We start from the raw sequence: 24,605 nt of genomic DNA, 5'->3' as shown, positions 1-24,605 counted from the left end.
ACATAGCTATGTAATTAGTGGAGTTTACACACTGCTCTAACGAAATGATAAGCCTCTAATTCTTCACACTTTTTCTAATTCTAACACCTTTGCTGAGACACCCGAGTCTCTTGTGAACGACTCCGTTTTTGTGTTTTTAGTCTCTACATATATGCGGCTAAAACCCACACTCAATTATATTTATTGGTTTAAGTGCTTTTTTGTAGGAAAAAAGCAATTTAATTTTAATTTAATTTGACCTGATTTCCATTTAATGATACTCATTGGTTTTTACAGCATCCAATTTGTCAACTTTTTTTTGAGGCACCCAGTTTCATATTTGGGTTTCTGATAACTCACTTTGACATACCATCTTATCACCTTCCCTTCACAGACCCTTTTTTTCACACAAGTTTTGTGTGATGTTTCTCAACCTACACTATGATGATTTATATGTATTTGCATTTTAGAATGAAGATCTGCAGTGACAAATGTGGAGAATGATAAGGTACTTTGCATGCCCATTATGTCTTTGTCGTATTTTGTGTAACAGTTTACTTGTGAGTCTTGGCTGCTTTCTACTTTTAAATGGGCCATCAAGAGAGAAAAATGCTTTTTGCTCTATTTTAGAAGATGTACCAGCGAGGACTGATGGACCATGATAACCTGACCCCTTGGAATACTGTTTAATGGAATGATTTGTAACTACAGTGTTGTATTTCAGTTAATCTAGCTGGTGTTTTCTAGAAAGTATTTTATGAGTTTTGTGTTTTATCTGAAGCTAAAATTGGGGTTTTGCCAAAACAGTGTCTATGTGAAGTGATATTTTAAAAGTATCTGTCTTAAGTCTAAGAAAAATACTACAGGATAGAGACTAATGCTAGCATTGCTTTCTTCCAGTGTTGGGGAAAGTTACGTTTTAAAACTAATGGGTTACAATATCGCTTTACTCCCTAAAAAGTAACTAATTGCGAGTTAGTTACTTTTTCCCACCTGGAAAAAGTAATGGATGGATTGTTTGATGGATTGTTTTTAAACCCTTCAGACATCAAAATAGTTATATTTTGGGCAAATGTAAAAAGTGCTAAGTGATGAGTAAATGCATGCACACATTTAGGGCCAGTTATCATTTCACGTCCTAGCCACATTGTTTAAATAGCAAATGCATTTGTGCCCATTTGTGCGCCCATGGGTGTGCTGGTCTGAAAACGAGATGTGTTCAGGCGCATTGTTGGCGTGTTGCTATTTTGAGGCAACATAAATTGACTGCGCCATTTACCAACTGAAACCTGGTCTAAAGTCAATGGCGCAATATTTTTTTTTGTTATTTATCTCTGCTTATTAATCACACAGGGACGCACAGCACACAAACATGCCAAATATTAAAATTAAAATGATTATTGTGTACATAAAGATATGGTGGAATCCAGCTTGTAGATGGTCTGCTTGCACACTTTTACCCTCGCGCGTGAGCAGTTCCGTCTGCGCTATGGAGAAGCGTTCTGTCTTTCCACTATCAAATTCCGTCATGTAAATAGCGAATCCGCCATGGCGCGAGTGCAACTGGCATTTAAAGGGAATGGGAGATGAGACTCTGATTGGTTTAGCGCACGTAAATCCCAATTACTCATTAAGAGAATAGGGACAACCCGCCGACCATTTTTCCCGTCGTTGAACTAGCAAATGTAGATTCGGACACGCCCTAAGTGAACTTGCGGCCTGCGCTTTAGACCATGCGCTTAGATCGTTAAAATAGGGCCCATTGTCTAGAACTACAATAACCATCATGTTCACACAGCGCACACACAACGCCTCTTCACTTACTCCCAATTTCTCTCAACAAGGAGAGGTGTCATTCAATAAATGGGAAGTATCTTGCGTTACTCTTTTGAAAAAGTAACTGATGTTCTGTTGTAAATCTAAAAGTATGCATTATGTAGAAAAGTTAAAGGCTCAGGGAAGGAGGCGGAACCGGCAAACATTCAATAAAACTTTAATCATAAAATAAACACACAAAAAACTAATGTAAAGCGGCAGCCCCTCACAGAAGACTGCTGCATGCATACAGTACATAACAAAACACAGCTTAAAATCCAGGCCTGGTCCTCTCTCGTCTTGCACTGTCGTCACTCCTCCTTTTATCCTTCAGGATCTCCTTCCGTGAGACTCGAGACCGGTGTGGTGCTCACATTAGCAATCACTCCACCGACCTCGCTCTGTTCCCACAGCTCTCGGCCCCGCACTGCTTGCCACGTTACTTTACTATCGGTAGTTACTTGGAAAAAAGTAATCTGATTATGTAACATGTGTTACTTGTAATGCGTTACCCACAACACTGCTTTCTTCTGAATTAATTTACTATAGGTCTTTTCTATAGGTTTTTTCCAGGTTATATTCTTTTTGCCATTCTTTTTTGGGGTTTATCATAGTTAACATAATTATCACCATATAAAACAGAGATTAGCATTTTTCACACACCATGCAGCGAGAATCTCAAGGGGACAGAATATTAAACATCCATTCTCATATTTTATATATTTAAATAATTCATGCATATGATATACAACAAAGTGCCCCTTCAAACCTTTTGTCTCCTGTCTCAATTATTTTATTACTCCTTCTCTCTCTCATTTGACCGAGCTCTGTGTCTAAAGTCAATGTCTGCATTATTGATTTATCATAAAATGAAAAATGCTCTGTTTGCCTTGGATTCATTCAATATTGATGCCTTTCTTTTATCCTTTTTACTTTTTCTCTAATTTTTAATGTGATCCTATGATCTCTTCTTTCCACTTTTCCTTTCTTGTAGATCAAACCCTTCCCCTCCCCTCATCTTCTAGTAACCCCAGAAGCAGTGGATCTCCCCGCTGGCTCTGTTGAGCCGAGCGTCTACTGTACTTGTTATTGAGATTCCCTGCTGACAGCCCAGCTCTGGGAAACCTACGGAGATGGAGGGATTCTGGTGTACCTGGCACTGCCATGTGGGAGAAAGGTGGGAATCAGTACTTACAGCATGTCATGAAAATAATTTATTACCTTACAACCTCAAACACACATCACTCCACAGCCACACACAGCCCTGGTGTAGATTATTCATAACTGTGAGAGAAAATCGCCTGTGGTTGCCAGGCTTATTTATAAGGCTTCACATTCCTTCACTGATATAAATTTGCACATTATATGAAACTCTTGGCAGTCTGTCTTTTGAGCTTTGAGAATATGGTCTATAGAAGCCTGATAAAGCCACACTTAAAATGGTCGGGATGTCATTGTCTGAATGTCAAATATCGAACAAAGTGGACTTTATTTTAAAGATAACAATCAGACTTAACAAGCAAATCATTTCACATTTCAAGTTTCTTAGGTATTTAATGATAAAGCTGTCTCATCCAAATGTGTTGAAAATGAATGTCACAATGAATTCTATTTAAAAAAAAAAGTTTTTTTATGGTCCAATTCTCGCTAATAACTAGTTGCTTATTAGCATGCATATTACTAGAATATTTGCTGTTTATTAGTATTTATAAAGCACATATTAATGCCTTATTCTGCATGACCATATTCTACATCCCTCAATCCCTAAACTTAACAACCACCTTTCTAACTATTAATAAGCAGTCATTTGGAGTTTGAGGCAAAAGTCGTAGTTAATAGTAAAAATTGGACCCTAAAATAATTATATATTAAAAGTACTGAATATCTAAACTGACCAATCAGAATAGGTTATATAATGTCTTTGCTTCCATCCAAAATGTAGCTGAAGCGAAAAAGGTGGTTACATTTAGCAGGCTTGTAGCAGTGCATGCCGTTTAGAAAAAAAAATTGAGATGGCGCTAATGCCACATCAATATGACGTATATCATCAAAGTTCCACGACAATACTTCAATTGACACGATTAGGCTTATAAATGTGGTAACCATAATCACAGTAAAATGGCGTATGTTGATTTCGCAATAAACAGGCATGTAAACACTTGAATCAGACTAAAGTGTGCATGTGCCGCGCATGTGCCACGGCCATCTTTGAAACGCCTCTCAGGTAGCTAATCCAGTCATGCGAGTAAAGCTCCTATCTATTTGTACACTGACATTTTCATATGCAGATTCGTAAACAGTCCTAAAGAAGGCATTACATTTTTGGGGTGCTTAAAAAACTCATGTTGAGTTCATGTTGACAACATTGTGCGACATGAATATAATCAAAGTCTCTTTCAGGCAAGTCTTTTCACTCAGCGGCCATCTTTAAAATGCCGCTCAGGCAGCTATTCCAGTCATGCAAGTACAGCTCCTATCTATTTGAATGGGGAAACTATCAAAAATAAAATAATTTTGTAGGCTGTTTTCATTCCTAGGCACATGTCTCAGAACAATGAGTCAAGCTTACGTATGGCCGCTAATGAGATGCCTCATTAGTGGCTATACGCAAGTTGTTCGCCATATTGGAACAGTCAACGCCAGTCCGTGAACATTTGAGAGCAAGTTGACTAAACGTCAGCAAACGTAGTTAGATGCATATATGATTATCTAACTATAAAACACAAACCAACACATTCTCACTAGTGAAAGGTTATCCCATTTATTCAAGGATTTACATTTTTCATTTCATATACTCTCGGTTTCATACTACACACATTCATACTATATAGAACAGACTTTTTTTATCAGTTGCGAAGTAACTACTTAATCTAAATATTAAATATCAAGAGAGTACGATTTCAGACGCAGCCTGACTGTTTCTTTAGCCAGAGCTTCTAACAGAAACTGCAGTGACGCAATGACTCTACCAATTGCCGATTGGCTCTTTTATTTAGAAGGCGGGACTGATTCCGCCATATTGTGTGCTGCACTTTCTTTTTATATCTAAAGTCTTTGTACGTATGTCTAAAGTCTTTGATATAATGCAGCATAATGATTGAAAATGATTTTTAGGCGTATCACCGGAACACCAAAACATTTTAAAAACAAAAAGTATTAAAACAGTGGCCAGTAGAATACCTAATATGTGAGTTCATAATTATGTGCTGTGCATAATGGGGTATGCGAATAATCTGAATAATGACAATTGCATGTAAACGGGAGTGAAGAGGTTTGCTTGTCTCGTGTAAACATCTTACTGCGATTATAATCACATTATTGGTGCACACTGCCATCGTGAGGCCATTGATCATAATAGCAACGAGAGACAGGAATAATAAAACTCTTGTTCTCTTTCTTGCATCATTTGTGGTTATATATATATATGCTCACACACATACACACTCACGCCATTCAGTCTCCCAAGGATTGCTGGATCTGGTTCCACAAGTTATCTTAGGTCACAGAGGGCATTGGTAACAGTACGACACATACACACACACACACACACACACACACACACACACACACACACACACACACACACACACACACACACACACACACACACACTACTTGTTGGCGGTGATTGTATTTGACAGCTCAGAGGCGTAGGAGAGAGCCGGACTGAGGTTGTGACAGTCGGATCTTGTGGCAGCATTGATTGCTGGGTAATGGGTGCGGCTCACAGCCATCGACCGGCTGCTGGGCTTCATCCGCCTACAACTCCCTTTGGGCCGGAGGAGGCAGACAGACAGACTTTCCTTTCCTGCTTGTGTCAGATTGTGCTAAGAGAAACAAGGTGACGAGAAAGGATGCATCTCAGTTCTAAAGCTAATCAACAGAGTTCTGGGTACTTCTAAATCTGTCATAGTATTGATATTTTTCACAAGTGACAAGACCTTCAAAGTGGGAAGGTTTAGCAGGAAGGAATGTTGCAGGAAGGTTAAGAACATTTTAGGAAAACAGTTTTGCTGAAGAGATTGTAAGACGTTGCCACTTAGGTTTGGAAGATCATTCGGTTGGTACTGCAAATTAAAGCCTCAACAAAGTCTTGAATCGGAACAGAAAGTCTTAAATTCATAAAGTAGCATTAAATGTAGCATGTACCGGTACAGCAAAAGATGACTATCTTCCTCTGTTTTATTGTTTTGTTTTGTTTTCCCATTGAAATATAAACTTGAAATGCAAAATAACATAAGATGTCTTGATTTTTGAAACTGAACAAAATTAAAAATGATTTTAAAATCTAAACAAATGTCAGTGGGGTATGAAAACTTGTTTTTGATTTGAATTAAGTTGATTTTTCTAAAACAAGCCGTATGTTATTTTGCTTAGTAAATGTACCTTCATTTAAGAATCTTTAGACATTTGCAGTGGAATCAGAAGGAACAGTAAATGTTATTTCCATGTTATAGTGCTTGGGAATTGGCTAATTTGTATTATATATTTTGAAAACTGAATTAAAAAGTAATGGAGATATGTTGGAAGTTGTATTTTCAAACACTAAAGTGTTGCTAATACAACTCATCGTGTTTCTCCCTGGACATTTACATTTAGAAAACATATCAACGTATTGTGTTTCATACAATTTTTTTCATTCAAATTAATTTCCTTGGTCTTCAAAAGGTTTTTAAAATGTCTTAAATTAAAATCTGAAGAAACCATGTAGTGCATATATGAAGACAAAAACACTTTCTTAATGAGGATTTAGTCTTGTTCTCCAATACAAACATTCTTAAAACTAAATAAATGTACTTAAAATGCAAAATTTCTCAATAAATTATCTTCAGAGAATGTCTTCTCTCATTGGCAAAATGTTTTTCTTGGTTTCAGCATAAATCTTTTATAGTTTTGCTTGAGAAATTAAAATTTTAAAGATGTTTAGATAATTTTCTGAACAGAGAGACAAAATACGCCAATATTAATACGACTTTTGTTCATCTTTGAAACACAAATTTAAGATATTTTAATGAAATATGAGAGCTTTCTTTTCCTCCATTGACAGTCCACACAACTACCACTTTGATTCTTCAAAAAGTTTAAGATTTTAACTTAAGTTTAAGATTGTAAAACTAATCCATATGAATCGAGAGGTTTAGTCAAAATTGTATGAAGACACTCGATCTCTTTATATGATGAACTGATTGAATTTAAGCTTTTATTCACATTTTTTTTCATTTGAGAACTTTAACTAATTTTCACATATAACTTTTGATCTAAAAAATGTATTAGTAAACGTTAACATTAGCTAAGATTAATATTTGCTGTATAAGGCTTGTTCATTGTTAGTTCATGTTAACTAATGTAGTAAAAGGTGGGGTAAGTGATATTAAAAAAAAAACACAGCAGACCGACACAACAACAAACATGTAGCCAATCAGCATTAGGGGGCGTATGACGGTGGAGGAGAGAGAACGAGTAGGAAGATTTGAAGAAAGACTGTAGAAAGAGAGATGGCTGAGAGACATTGCAATAGAGAAAAGCTAATTAGAATAGGCCTGAAAACAGACACGGAGGTTGCTTTGATTCCGCTCCATACGTGAGTAACAATGGTTTTGAGTGTCATTGTTTGTCTGGAGCTTCTGTGCTGTTGGCAACTAACAACACACTCTTGTATTTACTCGTGTGTATGTTCTTTCATTTTTGTGCTTCCTTGTCGTTCGCTCCTCATCTTCGCTTTATTTTTCATGAAGCATTTTTTGTGTGCTTTTGCTACGATAAATAGACATTCACTCTTGCATTGTGTGTATGACGGAGGCCAGCTAGTGAGTGTTGTGCAGGCTGATGACTGCTAGAGAATGCAGTGTTTACTGTTTTACTTGTTAGTGCACTCGCCTCGCATGCCAGCGATCGGGACTATGGGGTCTCTGTGGAACAAAAGTGGGCATTTCTAAATTTGGCCTCGACCACTGATCTGGTAACAACTATTACTATCCTGCAGAGACCTATACTTGGCGATCGGGGTTCGAGACCGACTCAGATCAGGGTGGTTAGTATGAATTGGAGGAAATTTGTGAAATAACATACTGCAACTTTAACAAAGGTTACCAAATGAAACCTCATTGTAAGTCATACCAGAATTTTTTTGCATTGTGGATGTCAGTCATACATGATGCATCAAATCACATGATATAAATAATTTATTTACATTACAGCGAATAAAAACGAAGAAAAATAACATCACAAGTATGTTAACCTATTGGAAATATATAATACATAACCAAGGAGAGCCTTGGAGAGCTCATTTTTTTTCTATGGTGTCATAGACAACAAATACAAGGCAACATGTGGCACACCGCTCCAGTCATCCATCCGTCATCCATTCATCCATCCGTCCACACTCCTCTTTTCCAGACTGTTGCAACCCCAGGGAAGGGGTGTTTTTGGCTGTACGCTCTGACGCTTTGACGAAGCTGACTGCCTGTTCTCTTTACTCAAGCCTGCAGGCCGGGTGGAGGAACCACTGCAGGCCCGTCCCGTGAGGCCCATCCTCTGTGTGCATCCTATGGGAATCAAGAGACGAGAAGGTTTGCACACTGCCATGAGTCCCGCCTCAGGTCTTACACACCTGTCTGGAGGGGGGTGTGTGTTCCCACAATTCCCTGGGGCCTTTCTCTGCTGTCTTTAGCACATGTCACTCTAAGTTTAAGGGTTCATCAGATGAGTCTGGTGGAGGCCCGCAGGGTGTTTTCCGAGTTGAAGTGTGGAACGTTTTGTTTCTGCCGTGCTATCCGATTCCCACGTGGACACCTTCTGTAAATACACAAAAAAGGTTTTATAATCCCAACCATTTTCCCAAACTTGAGAAACATTTCTGTGGTTTTCTTTCAAATTTAAAGCTTGATGTTTTAACGACAGCCATAAATATGAGTGATCCGTCACTGTAATTACCACAAGGACCCGCCGTTAATGATCAGTCCCTCACGGACTGCGTGACTGCCACTTCCTGTGGAGTTTTTTATCTTTCTTTTTTTTGAATAACCGACTAATAAAATGTTGGTCGACTACTAACATTTAGTCGACTAATAGGAGGCAGCCCTATTATTATTATTAAATGAACGTAAACAAAATAATAAATATTAATTATAGCTGTATTGAAATGGTTTGAACAAATTGTGCAGCCCTACAAATAAGCACAGCAAACTTGGACTTCTTTGAAAACAGAAAAATCACATTTAGATTAGATTTTAGATTAGGGCTGTCAATAAAAAAACTAAGCAATCAAATTAAATAAAAATATTCACATATCAATACTTGCTAATAAAGCCCCTAAAAAGTATAAAGTTATTGACAATTGAGTTTAGAAGTCAGTATATAAACATAAGCCTGCCATTGGCCTACTACAGTCTATAGTAATCCAATTTTCAACTGAGTTTTGTCTGAGGTAGACATTCACACAAAGCTTTTTAAATAGTTGATTTATGTTCTTACGAGCAAGCCTGCATTACTTTTTTTCTGAAAGAAGTTACTTTTATCATTGTTGGAGAAAGTAATGCATTGCAATATTGCATTGCTCACTAAAAAAGGTAACTGATTGTGTTACTAGTTACTTTTTATGCAAAGTATTTTTACCTTACTCTTTCTCACCTGGACTAGGCTTGTTTTTTTTATTTTATAATAATAAAAAAGTTATATTTATGGCAACTGTAAAGGCCCTTTCACGCCAAAAGTGAAATGTACAAGCCTCAGGCTGAAGGAAATACCTCTGCACTTACTCCCGATTTCTCTCAACATGGGGGCAGGAGAGGTGTCAGTGAATAAATGGAAAAGGTGTTAACTCTTTCCACGCCATTGACGGAATTTTCCGGCTTTCCGTGTTTTCACTGTATAGTAGGGGGCTCTATAACGCATCTTCTGAAAAACACGATTTCCTCAGCTTTTTCCTCAAAATGATACTTTTTTAAATTAAACTTACCATCGTTCAAGTGTTGATAAAGCTAGAATAAAAAGTTTTTTATTTTTATTATTTTTTATTATCAGAGGCTCTGTTCTTTCTTTTGATATATTGCCAGTTCAGATATTCACACAACAAAATATTCTGGGGGCCATGAAACTATTGTGAAAATGATCAAAAACGCTGGCGGTGAAAGAGTTAAGTAACTCGTTACTTGAAAAAAGTAATTGATAACTACAGAATTTACATACAGGTCAGTGGCATGATTACATGCGTTAATCAACAGGTTCTTTTGCATAATTAATTGTACTACATTTATGCGTTAAGTTCAGCTCTAAACATATAAAGTATGAAATGCACAGAAAAAGGCAGACGGAAAGAGAGACGAATGGAAATCAGATACTGACAGACAGGCACTCGCTGTGGTTTAAATTGTCTCATTAACAGCTTCTCTCTCTTCCCTAGCAGCTCGGCAGGGGAAACCTTCCACCACAAGGAATCTTTATTATATTTTCCTCTTCGCTTTATTAAATGTCATGTTTTGCATAGGGCAGAGTGCGCCCCTGGCTCTTAAATCGGCTCGGAGGCAGCAGGGTACGCGGGGGACACTGATTCCTGACCAGACCAAAGCCGTTCCTGTTTTAATTAGTTCCATCCTCTCGCTCGCAAACATTTAGTTTTACACAGTGAAGAGAACCTTTAACTCACTGGCTGTACGGGTTGAGAAAACTAATCACCGACCAAGTCTTAAAGCATTACATTCACAGCCCAAAATGAACTTTTTGCCACACCAGCCAATGACGGTTGAATTGAGAAAATTAATGACCATACATATTTCTTAGCAGCCATGCAACTGTTTTGTGCATTATTTGAATTAAATACTTTTTTTTACATTGTTTTTTTTTTTAGCTGTGACAGTCTAAACCAATTTCTGTTGCTGGAACTGCACAGTGAAGACAAAATACATTTTGCAACCCGGCCAGTTGTCACCATAGGCTGCTGAAATGCAAATTATTGTAACAAGGATCGCGATTAATCACGCGATATGTGTTATTTATATATAAAATATTTCTATTTATATTAGGGCTGTCAAAAGATTAATCGTGATTAATCACATCCAAAATAAAAGTTTGTGTTTACATAATATATGTGTGTATACTGTGTAGAATTATTATGTATAAATACACACACACACACATTAATGTATATATTTAAGGAATAATTGCATTTATATACTGTATATACATTTATATAATTTATATTATATATAAATATTTTATATATAAATATAACCAATTTTTCTTAAACATATACATGATTGTGTGTCTTTTTATATATATATAAATAATTATACACAGTACACACATATATTATGGAAACACAAACTTTTATTTTGGATGTGATTAATCACGATTAATCTTTTGACAGCCCTAATATATATATAATATAAATTATATACAAATATATATATGCAGTATATAAATGCAAATATTACTCAAATATATATATATATATACATGCATGTGTGTGTATTTATATACGGTATACAAAATAATTATGCACAGAATACACACATATATTATGTAAACAAACTTTTATTTTGGATGCGATTAATCACGATTAATCGTTTCACAGCTTAATTTTTTTTACATTTTGCTTTATTTTGGTGATCACTCTTACACTCAATGTGCTGTATGTTTGTTGCATTTCTTGTCAAAGGGAACTTATTCCGTACAATAGAAGAAGACACAATAAGCTAGGCTGATTTTAGGCCGAGTTAACGTATTTCAGAGTCAGACGAGGGCCAGGGGTCAAGAGTCACGGTTCACTACTGGGTATATTTGTTCTCCTAAAAAAAGCTAGATATTAAATCCTTGCGAAACACTTTTGCTGCTTTGTTGTGTCTGTTTGGCACTTTCACTTTAATCAATAAACTCTCTGCTTTAGGATCCTACAGGGCTACTTTTGGAGAGTTATATTAAATGGATTGTAGTCGAAGACCATTTGTGCTGATTATACGAAAACGAGGTGGCAATTTCTCCCTAGGGAGGAAACACCGAGGGCAACAAAGCCATTATGGCATCACGGCCCATTCCACTGCCCCGCTCGTCCCTGGGAGCCAAAGCAACAAACACAACACAACCAGAACACATTACAGGCCTCAGAAAGCCTGCGCACAGGTGGAGGTACAGCCGTAGTGGCTCGTAAACTTTTAAAAGGTCAAAGAGTCTGAATGATGGCTCATCAGAGACTGCTTGATTTTCCTTCCTCGCTCTTTGTGTTTTCTCTCTTTTACAATCTCTCCGGACCACTACTTTTGTTACCTCCCAGCAGCTCTCACACTCTGCATGCAACGCGGCGTCAGAGAATCATTACAATCACCTAATCACTACGTCCTTGCAGGAGTGTTTGATTAAACATGCTTCAGTCTGAGCATCTTTGATTAGCTAGAAGGAAAGACATAGAGAGAGAGAGAGACAGGACTTGAGAAAATTAAAGAGAGAGAAAGCAAGAGGAGACAGATAAGAGAAAGTCGTCCTAAGTCACTGCTGCAGTTAGAAAGTGTGTTGCTATAGAAACCGCTTGCGGGCTGTAAGGTGAAGGAGGGCACTGCGGAGCACACTGCATCTTTACTTCGTGTTTGTACATGACTGCGCGTGTGTGTCAGGTTTTAATCATCGTAAATCACAATTGTTGAGCATTTCTCTGGATATTGCAATCACAGTTATTCTGGTTTACATGGTTTACAATTATAAACTTATTTTGTCTTAGGCAACTGCATGCCATATTTATTTATTGTAGGCTTCGCATCTAGATCAAGCTGAGAACTGTTAATGAATCAACCAGACAATCAAGAAAATCACACTGTCCTTCTCAGCAGCAGGGAAAACAAAGCTGTTGAATTTTGAATAAATTATATACAGGCAGTGTGCAATGCGACAATACTAGAACACTCGAATCCCATTATAATCAGCAAAGCTGTCACCGCATTCATACAAGTGTGTGTATTTCTGTGTACATGCAGTTATACATATTATTATTATACGGCTCTGTGGAATACTTGATTCTGATAGGTCAATCGCGGTATGTTATTCCCCGATAACAACCGGTAAAAACTGATAACGCTCATCCGGGAAAATGAAGTCAGCGCTAGCTAGGAACAGTTTTTCTTCATGGAAGATTTGCATTTGGTGAGCTAATTAAATATTAAAACTCAAATCAATATTTTTGTGTATAATTATTTAATTGTCATCAGGGTATCGCAGACTCGCTCTCTTGTTTCACACAAACGCAACTGCGTCCATTTCGCAACAATTGTTTTGGACACTGTAATGGATTATAAGATAACAAACAGGTACGATTATAAAACGGTTTCATCTCAAATTAATATCTCCCCATAATTATTTATGTGGTGAAATGCTGTGTAATAAATGGTAGTACTGTACCATATCCCTTAAGTGTCCGTCTAGTTTGAACTTGCCGCTTGCTAGCAACTGCTTTCCTTGCTGAAACTTTGCGTTTCTAATTATTTACTAATTAAGTAAGTTATTATTTACTTATTACACGGCAAGTAGCTGTGTAATAAGCGGGATAATGTACATCCAGCCGGTAGTTATTGCAGAATAAACCCCGAAAGGGTGATCAGCGATATTCTGCAATAACAACCGACTGGATGTACATTATCCCTTACATATACATGTATTATATATTATACTAAAGGGATAGGTTGCCAAAAATCAGTATGAACACTACCATTCAAAAGATTGAGGTTGGTAAAATATTTTTATTGTTTGTGGAAGTCTCTTATGCTCAAATGCTCTTATGCCTGCCATGGCAAAGCTTCATTTTCAGCATCATTACTCAAGTCAAGTCTTCAGTGTCACATGATTTTTCAGAAATTCTAATATGCTGATTTACTGCTCAGTATCTTTTTTATTATCAATGTTGGAAAAAGCTGTTTAATATTTTTGTGGAAACCATATGAATAGAGAATAAAGATGTACATAGTAACATTATTCATAATTATCCAATAGATCATATTTAGATAGGATTTATACATGTATATGACATATAAATAGGTAATGATTAATAAATACAATTACATTATTATCTAGAGCCCATATATTAGAGTTATTTTTCTGTCGTTTTCTCAGAAAGAATTGGAAACTCAAAATAACTTGTTTTTTTATGGAGATCACAAAATAATAAAGCGTGATCTCTTTGGCCTTCCACATATGCTGCCGTGATTCCCACAAACTGAAATCTCTGTGCTGTTTAGTTTAAGTAACACTCTTGTAAAATGTTTAATTAACCCTCTTTTTCCAGACACAATTTTTTTACAGTTTCATTTCCAACAAAAAAAAGTGCACATGTGCATGGACTCCTGCCATTCCTGACTTATTCTCCATAAATGTTGGATTTTTTTCCCCCGCTAAATGGGACCAACATCAGAAAACCATGACCGTGCATTTGTGAAGTTTGTGAAGTTTAGAGAAAAATCTGTGTGTTTATGCTCACCGTGTGATGCAAAGCACTACAAGGCAGATAATGGCCACTTGCAGAGCTCCGATGATGGATGCGATCAGAACGTAACGCAGTTTTCCAGAACCAGGTACCACGTACATCACATTATAGTCCTTCCTATCACACTGCGGCCCAATGAAGCCCGAATGACAACTGGAAAACACACACACACACACACACAGATAAAATGATGTATAGAGTTTAAAGCAATAGGCATAATCAATAGACTATTTCAGCAGACCCCATGACATCGAGTAGCGTGTGTCATGATAGAGGACAGTCAAAGAGCATGAGTATAATCACATGGCAGTAGGAAGTTGATGCCACTTTTAGTGGATAATTACTAGGCATTCAGTGTGTATAGGTGCAAAAAAGCAGTGGAAGTGTGTGTGTGTGTGGGAGTGAGTGTGCAGCAGGGAGCTGGTGCACACTGGGAAAAACATAGTCTTGTTTAATTAGAACCTCGACCTCTCAGAGGAGGCGGTTAAAGGGACACCTGCCAGCCAGCCAACACACACACACACACACACACACACACACACACACACACACACACACACACACACACACACACACACACACACACACACACACACACACACACACACACACACAGCTGGTAGGAATGAGTCATCTTTTAGGGAGAGGCACATACACAATATCTTTTCTCTTTTTCTCCTTCCTTCACATCTTTCATCTCATTCTCATCTCTCATTTCTCATTCTCTCCCGTGCTTTTGTCTTCTCACCGCTTCTCCAAAATCAATCTCACACTGTTCTTTAAAGAGTGTGTGTGTAGGTGAATGAGAAGGAAGAGTATGCTGTGTTGTATGTGTCGTGTGATGCCGTTACCTGCAGGTGGGGGGCGAGAGGTTGCTAGGATACTCGCACTCTCCATGGACACAGTAGTTCTTGTAACGCTCCGGACACGGGATGTAAAGACCCCACGGTACCTCGCTCACCTGGTCTCTCTCCTCTAAACACACCCAGAAAAAGAAAGAAAGAGGAAGACTGTTATAATTTTGTCAGGTGTGAGCAATACACTACGGAGATGACGAGTCAGCAACGTCAACTTCATCTTCATCAGCCAACACTGACTCAGAAAACACTAGTTTAATACTAAACAATTAAAATGTCTCCTTGCTATTTTTCCAGACACATTCATAATCATTAGGCAAGCTTTTTGTGTGCGCTGTGGCCTAAATGAGTCAACAAACTGAAAAAATTCAAACAAAGTTTTTTTTTAGGTAATATGTAATGTAATCTTGACAAAACGGTTTTCATAAAATTGGTATCGAAAAAAGTATCATTCAGGAACTGGTATCGAAGTCAAGGAATCGGTATCATATCGAAATTTTTTGAACGATACACATCCCTAATTATGCCCCTTTTTACAAGATGTAATATAAGTTGAAATTTCAGCACAAAATACCCCACAGATCATTTATCACACCATGTTGTAAATGCCCATTTTTGAGTGGAAGGAAAAACATGCTGTTTTCGGGCATGTATCTTTAAATGCAAATGAGCTGCTGTCACCGCCCTGCTTTCCAGAAGAAGGCGGAGCCATTACAGATCGTGCTTCGTATACTCTGCCAAAAACGAACAAAACATCTGTTTGGTTTTGATTATCATCTCTATCGCTGTCATGCTCACGTGCCATTGCAGTTCTTGAAAGTTTATTATCTGCATGCGTTTTAAAGCCCTATCAGTCTAAACTTCTGATATACGGTTTTCTAAATGCAAACATCCGAAGCACACGCACATAAAAAGCTGGCTGTCACACGGCGCGTCCCGTGAGTATTAAACTAACTTGTCTTTCACGTCTTATTGCACTTAAACTGTCAAATACACACAAGGTTATGTCTGTGAACATAAACAGCAAGTAAAGAAATCGCATGTGTATATTAGATCTGTGTATTAAAGTGAAAGCAGCGTAATATACAGTACCTACTGCTATATATGCTGTTAATATGAATCAAACAACAGAAGAAAAACAGAAAATCACTCACAGCTCTTGATGTAATTAACTTTAGTAGGACTGTGTACAGCTAATTTAGGGCGGGGTCTATGCTAATAGGTCAGAGTCAGAGCCGAAGTTCAAAAAGGTCCGTTTACATGACAGTTTTTAACTAAAAACGGAAAACTTTTTATGCGTTTTGGCCATTTATTTACATGACAACAGCGTTTTGGGGGCCTGAAAACGCAAAGTTCAAAGTGTACGTTTTTAAAAACACTACCGTTACTGTGACCGTGTAAACTACAAAAATGCACATTTCTGAAAATGTAACATCATGCGCATGCAAATTACGCGTTCATTCTATAGGCACGCAGTGTTCAAAGTGAAATCACCAACTACTGGCCTGGCAGCATAATACAGCGTTTTTAATCGTTTTCACAAATCCGTTTAGGGATCATTTTGACAACGTTGTCGCCTGTACGCAAAAAACTTAAAGTTTTTAGTACATCGTTGTCATGTAAACGTACCCTCGGTTCCCAGAGGGCCACAGCCCTGCAGAGGTTAGCTCCAAGTAACTCACCTGCTTGGAAGTTTCTAGTAATCTTGAAGACCTTGATTAGCCGGGTCAGGTGTGTTTAGCTAAACTCTGCAGGATCGTTGTGCTAACTCATTTCTGGGTTCCTGCAGCACTCATGTGAATGTGAATAAATCATTTGCTGAAACCTTCCCTTTCCCCACAGCTCTCAAATTTCAGTCTTCAATTTCAACCTGTTCCTCATAGACTGCTCTAAAATAATTAGACTTGGCACAAAGAAGTAAATGATGACAGAATCTTAATTTTTAGACGAACTAGCCTTTTAAAGGAGTTTTAGACTATTTAGCATTGAGTATGTTTTGTCTCTAAACGGTGAGTTGAAAAGTGTGTACGTGCACGAGAGCATTTGAAGGGTATCCGTGTAAGTCAATGGAGGGATCAATGCTACAGCAGTGACACCACACCCTCCTCTGTTTACTCAATTAATCACAATCTTTCTTCCTTTCTTTTCTTCTCTCTTTCTCTCACTCTCAAACTCTCTCCTCACACTGTCTGTGAAGCAGGTCACACCACTCAGTCAAACTGTCACACACGCTGGGAGGTATCAGGGTACGGTGGCCTGTTGAGGACACATAAAGCAGGCTAGTTCTCCAGAGACTCACTGGTTTCAATATGCTCCTCCTCACCGCTCCGTTTATCACAGGAAAGGAGCGACACTGTTTTTAGAGCTATTAACATTTATGTTTAGTGCCGTTTGATTATTAACACTTTTAGTGAATTTAAATTAAAAGCAACCAGACTCTAATTTACAAGTAAATGAAGGAGAGATTTTCTTTAAGATTTGTTTATTAATGTCAAATTTCTTTATAAATGGGACTTTTAACAAAAGTAGTCATTTCGCAATCCGAGTAGGTCAGAATTTAATTTAAATGCTCGATGAGTGGGAAACATTGTTAATATGAAGGACTGCTTCATATTCATATATGCTTATTTTGATTTTTTTCCCTAAATGGGAAACTTAATATACAAAAATGTTATGCGTTTTGAAAAGACAAAAAGACATTAACCTACACTTACCTAAACTAAGATTTTTTCATGTTTTGGGAAAAAAGTATCTTATGCTCAACAAATGACTATAGTGAAAATTATTAAAATATATATCGTATATTTATTTTAATGTAATTTATTCCTGTGATGCAAGGCTGAATTTTCAGCATCATTACTCCAGTCTTCAGTGTCACATGATCCTTCAGAAATCATTATAATATGACATGTTGCTCAACATTTCTTCTTATTTTCAATGTTGTGATGCTAAATATTTTTATGAAAACCACAATGCCACATTTTTCAGGGTTGTTTGATGAATAGAAAGTTTAAAAGAACAGTATTTGTTTGAAATATAATTTTTGTAACAATGTAAAAGTCTACTGTCACTTATCTTTTTATAACTGTAATGCGTCCTTTTTATAAAAATTATAAAAATATCATTTTTGGATGCCTTTTTTGTGCAGTAGCAACACTTCCATGTTGTTCAGGAACCTTCAGAGGTACTTTTTATATAAATGATCATGGGTTTCTAATTTATGATTATGACTGGGGCTGGGTCAAATAGTAAAAATATTGCATTTCATGTGATTATTTGAATCTACTAAGCTCTACTAACTATCGCTTGGCTACAGAATGTAGTTATGCTTATAAAAAAGATGGTGTGTGAGGGGTGACTTTTCTCATAACCTCTTCAGATCAGGAATAGAATGAAAGTGATTAGACTGTCAGGGTTGAGCAGAGGTGAACACATTTGTGTTGAATAAATTGAGAGTTGCGACTGACCCTTACAATGTCCGAGGTATTTGACCTCAATCCTCTCCTGCTTCTGACACGACACCTCTTTCACCTGGCAGGGGTTGTCATAGGAATGGCCGTCTGATGCACAAACTGGATTAAAACTGATGTGGGAGCAATCGATGTTACACACACACCTACAGAGAGAGAGAGAGAGAGAACATAGAGCAGAGTAAACTTTACTGTCCGCACTAGATGAAGATTCAATGGGTTTTAACAAGGGTGAGACAATAAATTCCCTATATAAGACTGTTTTGTTTATTCAACTATAGTTATGTCCCAGGGCTTGTTTTTATTATTTTTCTTTTTAGAGGCTGTTTACACGAAAATGATGTATTAAACCGGAAACCTTTTTCCTTTGTATTTTTCGCGTACAGACGACAACTTGTCAAAACTATCCCTGTTCACATGGATCCGCAAAAACAATTAAAAACGCTGTATTACAGGCCAGTAGTTGGCGATGCTTGAGAAGAAACATACGCGCCTATAGATAGACTGAACACCGTTTTCACAAATGTGCTTTTTTTGTCGTTTACACAGATACAATAACTGTATCATGTTCAAAAACTTTGAAACACGCTTTCAAAAGTTCACGTTTTCAGGCCCCCAAAACACCATTGCAATGTAAACGAACGCCCAAAATGCAAAAAAAAATTGTCATTATTTTTTTTTATGTCTATATAGTTAGTAAAGTACATCAGGTACATATTTTAGTAAAGTACATCAGGTTAAACTGATAAAAATGAAAATGATAAATGTTGCCTTGGCAGCTAGCTCAAATAAAATACGTTTAAGGTTTTCTTATATTTCAGTTCAAGTTCATTTTTTTTAGGGTCTTAGTTTTAGGTAACTATAATAACCCTGTCCCAGACAGACTTCCAATCTTAAAGATGAAAATCCATCATAAAAGTAGCCTATTAATTGATTTGTTAAACTAAAAAATAAACTTAAAAAAAGAAATAAACCATTTAATATGTATTATGTGAAAAATATTTATATACATTAACACTTTACTCATGTCGTCATTTCCATCACAAACAACAATTTTGTTCCTATGATAAGGTTTTACAAAAGTTACTGTAAAAAGACAACAATGTCAGTGTGCATACTTGATATGAAATCTGAGACGTGATGTACAGTATGAAGAATACAAAGGAAAATCATAGTAAATATCACTTGTTAACATTTCCAATACAGTTGTAATTAGCGGTATGTAAAATGTATGCAATATTATTTATGTGCATTTAGATTACAAAAAATGTGCAATACAAAGTAGTTTATCATTAGATCTAAAAAAAATTAATCTCAATTGCTATCATTTGCACCACAGAATCAATGGTGATTTGTACGGAGCCCCTAAAGGGACATGGTGATGAGAAGAAATAGGAGATGGGAGGAAAAATGATTGGTCAATGCTTTTGCACTTTAGCGCAAATGTTTTGCGTTCCCTCGGGAAACGTTGCAAATGCAAAGTTTTGCGTAGGAACGGAAAAGTCTAGTGACTGAACACGAAAGCATTGAAATATATTTTTCCCTTCCATCTAATTTTTTTCCCATCACCATGACCCTTGAGGGGCTCTGTAGATTTGAGATGGTGGAAATGACATTTATTCATGAGGGATCAGATGATGCATGTATATCCACTGTTGGACATTGTTAGTAGACAGAGTATAGAATACTTTATAGAGTAAAGTACAATAGTGAGCCACGTGGTCAAACATGTTCTCAGAGTCAGAAAAACGGATTAATAAATCAGATTCAGAATACAATAAGAAGAGAAAGCCATTTGCACAAACACATCACAGCAAATCAAATACCAAGTAATTGTACCAAGTGATGTTTCTATTAGAGTACAGGCAAGCACTCACAAACAGAAGCACACATATTCTTCATTTATTCAAGCATTCTCAAAGTATCTTCCAGTTTACTTTGCATTGCATGTGCAGTTTATCTGTTCATTTATTTATCTAAACACAGTTCTGCCAGACACCCCATTACTGGAGACTTCTGCTAACCTGGCAAAATGAGCATCGTCTCTCCCTCTATACTCGCAGCCTGAGATATTTATCTATGTGGATGAACTACGATATCGCCATCTGTTTGCCTGTGTGGTCTCAGATTAAAAATATAATTTTTTTGGCTAAAGTTAGCTTGCCTGTTCTTATGTCTGCATGTGTCTTTATAGATATGTTTGCATGTACAGAGGCCAAACGTCTGAGACCACTAGTTAAGATGTTACTATTTAGCATTTTTTTTTTATTTAACTCTAATGCATTGTGACCATTAGAGATGTATAACTCTTGTTTAGCTAATAGCTTGTTTCTCTGGCACATAAGATCTTATAGATATCAAAATATTATTACAATAGTGTAACAGTATATAATATTAAAACAATGCTGATTTATATGGGGGAGGGGGCGAGGTATGTTTTTAATGACTGCAAGTTCGATTAAACAATAAATGAGGAAATTATTTCATATCTTTTTTTAATTATTTTAATTATGAGGAAACAACAAAACATTAACTTGGTTAAGGTTTTTTATCTGACAACATTACATGTAAAAATAGACAAACTATAGCTACAGGTTTTATTTTATAAAATGCTTAGAAAAAAACTCACAGGAAAAAGCATACATTGACTACAACAGAATCAGTTAATCAAATAATATTTCATTGGTTCTCCTGTTTTTGCATCTGTTCTTAATTTATTTTTTATGACAGACAAAAATGATGCACAATTTGGCATATTTCGTTGTGTTATCACAAATTAAACAACTGACTCAAAGCAAAACTATGCAATATGCTTACATATTTCTTTTGTTTCTTTGGTTCTATTAAAAAATAATAATGATTTAAAAAAAATACTAAAATGGGTTGTTTTCTAGGTATGCTTATTTTCAAGATGTAATGTTTGTTTGAATCCCAGATGCGCTTTCAGGCTTTTTGTACCAAACTCTTTGTACTAATAACATTGAGTATCAAAGAACTTTATATACAGTCATATTGCTATTTAATAAGATGAAAGTGTTTGTGTGTGCCTGTCTGGCATTGGGAAGTGTATAACTACGGTAATTATACAGGCACACTTACAAATTCTTAGAGAGAGAGAAAGACAAAACGCTCTTAGACCACATACATTTGTTAGATCTCATCTGTCTAATATATTTACTGGCGAGCACTTCATCTCTGAGTCTGGTATTGATTTATAAAACCCCTCTGTAATATTTCTAATCCCTCCATATATGCCCAGAGGATAACAGACCAGACCTGGCAGCATTTGGGAAGACATACGCAAGACAAAGCAACATGAACCATGTCTGACTCACTTATCCACACATATGTTCTCACACAACCATTTGACACAAACACGCACATGCATGGACGCACACAAGATGTGATTCTTCAAACAGCATGCTTTGAAGCAGATTCATTACATTTCCACTGAGCTGAAGTAAATGTGATTAGAGGGTATGAATTGATTACTGTTGGCTTGAGCTGGATTTCTGTGCTATAGGACCATCAATGCGCGCAGATGTAGCTGCTAATTGGTTATCAGACACAACACGCACATACAAATAGATTCCAGGGGGAATGAGAGGTAAAGAAAGAGAGAGAGAGTGATGGAGAGAGGACTTCTATAACGTCTGGAATCACAGCTCTGCAAATCAATCTAGCACACTCACTGTTCGCTGTGGCTGATGGAAACTATATTTTCTAATTTTTCACAGCTTTCCAAAAATATAATTGATGAAAGCAACTTAGAAAGGATCAGTAGGGATTTCATGACTCTCAAAGATATACTTAATCTCGTGGAATTGGAGCAGCTATATTTGGTATATTAGATTCCCTGCATATTAAACCACAAAAATCTACAGCGACTGTAACGCACAAACATTTTCTAACAGGCCATTTTTTATAAATGCATATATTTTTCCCGCTCTTAGGCCCTTTTTACACCTGGTACTAAGATGCGTTTTGGTCGATCGGATCACAAGTAGAAGAGAGAAACACATTCCCGTTTACATCTGGTGTTTCAATCCGTCTCTTTTGTCCACTTTTAACCACTTCTGTCCTGATTTCTTAGGGTATAGGCGGGTAAATGTATTAGCTTTTTCAGATATTTCGATATAATGGACAAAATTAACTCAAGCAATTTACATATAAACACGACCGGAGACAATGGACAAACATTATATGGAGAGCAGCAGCTTTTGTTTTTGCTCTGACAGCCGGAAGACCAGCCCAATGCTGTGAGTGTGTGTTAGAAATCAGGAATGGTGAGAGAAAATTGTGCTTGGTACATTTATTGTTAAAAACACACCTGGGTCTTCAGCCGACAAAGTTTAAATCCTGCCTGACTAGCGCACTTCCTATAATGTTTACGCATAAGGTCAGTAGGCGGAGAGGAGACTGTCTTTTGTGGCTGATCGAATGCATTCGACCACATGACTACACTACGAATGCATTCCGGTCGAATGCGTTTCGACTACCTCTGGAAGTGGTTGAAAAAGTGTGTTAGACCTCATTTACACCTGTATTAGCGTTGCCACTTGTGATCTGATCGACCAAAACACATCTTAATTCCAGGTGTAAACAGTGCCAAAGTAAAGTCATACTTTCTTACACCAAAACAAAACCCACCCTCACTCTGACCATTGTTAAACAATTACATGTATTTATTTATTTCCTTTCTTATTTTGTGTATATTCGGTATGTATTTTTTTTACTTCCATTCAAAAGTTTGGGGTCGGTAAGATTTTGTAATGTTTTTAAAGAAGTCTCTTATGCTCAAAAATGCAGAAAAAACAGCAATATTGTAAAATAACTGTTTATTATAAATTATGTATATTCTAAAATCAAATTTATTTTTGTGATGGTAAAGCGTCCTCAGTGTCACATGATCCTTCAGAAATCATTCTAATATGCTGATTTGCTGCTCAAAGACATTTTGTATTATCAATTGTTTAAAGGAGTCATGAGATGAGAAATCAAATTTGCCTTGATCTTTTGACATACAAGAGGTCTTTGTACCATTAAAACATCTTGCAAGTTTTATAGCTTAAAATGTCCAATAATAAAAGCATTTTTAATCAAGCTTGAAAAACAGCTTGTTTTGATATTGGGTGACCTGTGTTGTCCCTCGGTTAAACACATTTGCATATGCCTGCCTCCAGAGCAAGACATCGACGAATAGTTATGCATCAACGCACCATAGGCCCCGCCCACTGGCATTCAGTCGTTTAACGGCAGACATTTGAATGTGAGCGTCGCGTCAAAGGCAATAGAACCCATTATAATCACTGACGCTGTCTACACTGGATACGGTATACAGATGCCAGTTCAGTTTCTGACACACTCCATGTGCTTGAGTCTGTCGACAACAGGACAAATGGAAGAATGAAAGAGTGTTCGCTCTGACCCCATGTGTTGGAAACAAGTGGATAGTTTATTTTAAAGTCCCCCTGTGGTGAAGGTGTAAATCAAGGTTTTAATATTGTTTATTACTGTATGTCTATGAGGTGTTTTTAATATGCTTTAAGACAAACCTTGTGCAAATTCATAAGTCAACACCATTGCTGAGTATTTTCTCTTTAAAACTGCAGTGAACCAAAGACATGTCAACATATATACTAAATGAGGCAAGGGTGTAGTGTTACATTCAAGCTATTTTAAGGCATGAATAATTTTTTTTCAAGGAAAAAATGCTTACATATGTAATTTTGGTGATCAAAGATGAGTTTTAAGGGATAAAATGATTGACAACAGGGGGACTTTAATACTGTGCCAGATCGTGTCTGAGGATTATGTTTGATCGAAGCATTTTGTTCGGTCAGCGAGGCACAGTAATGGAGAGTTCGCGAATCAACTTTTGTTGAAAGATGAAGCAGTCAACTGTGCTGGATCTGACAGCAGCTGCATCATAAACCGTAAGTAAATGATTTCATAAAGCTTTGTTAGTAAATTACGTTTTTGTCGCATATGGGGTTTTTTTAGTGCCAAAAACTTTTTAAGTGA

General features: G+C 36.8%; 1 protein-coding gene across 1 annotated transcript in view; it reads right to left on the bottom strand.

Annotated features, from left to right (window-relative positions):
• Positions 1-7,959: 7,959 nt before the first annotated feature.
• The window catches only part of tmeff2b (transmembrane protein with EGF-like and two follistatin-like domains 2b), a 58,102-nt gene continuing 41,456 nt past the window's right edge, over positions 7,960-24,605 (bottom strand). Inside the window, exons 6-9 of the mRNA XM_079628300.1 lie at positions 18,579-18,727; positions 15,106-15,229; positions 14,249-14,407; positions 7,960-8,589 (exon numbers count right to left, since the gene is read on the bottom strand). Coding sequence (XP_079484426.1) covers positions 8,493-8,589; positions 14,249-14,407; positions 15,106-15,229; positions 18,579-18,727 — 529 coding nt within the window. The 3' untranslated portion in view covers positions 7,960-8,492. The remainder of the gene's footprint in view (positions 8,590-14,248; positions 14,408-15,105; positions 15,230-18,578; positions 18,728-24,605) is intronic.

This window comes from Phoxinus phoxinus, assembly GCF_949152265.1.
Source record: "Phoxinus phoxinus genome assembly, chromosome: 11".
NCBI lineage: Eukaryota > Metazoa > Chordata > Actinopteri > Cypriniformes > Leuciscidae > Phoxinus > Phoxinus phoxinus.
The sequence above is the reverse complement of the archived record's forward strand: the minus strand, read 5'-3'. Positions and strand labels throughout refer to the sequence as shown.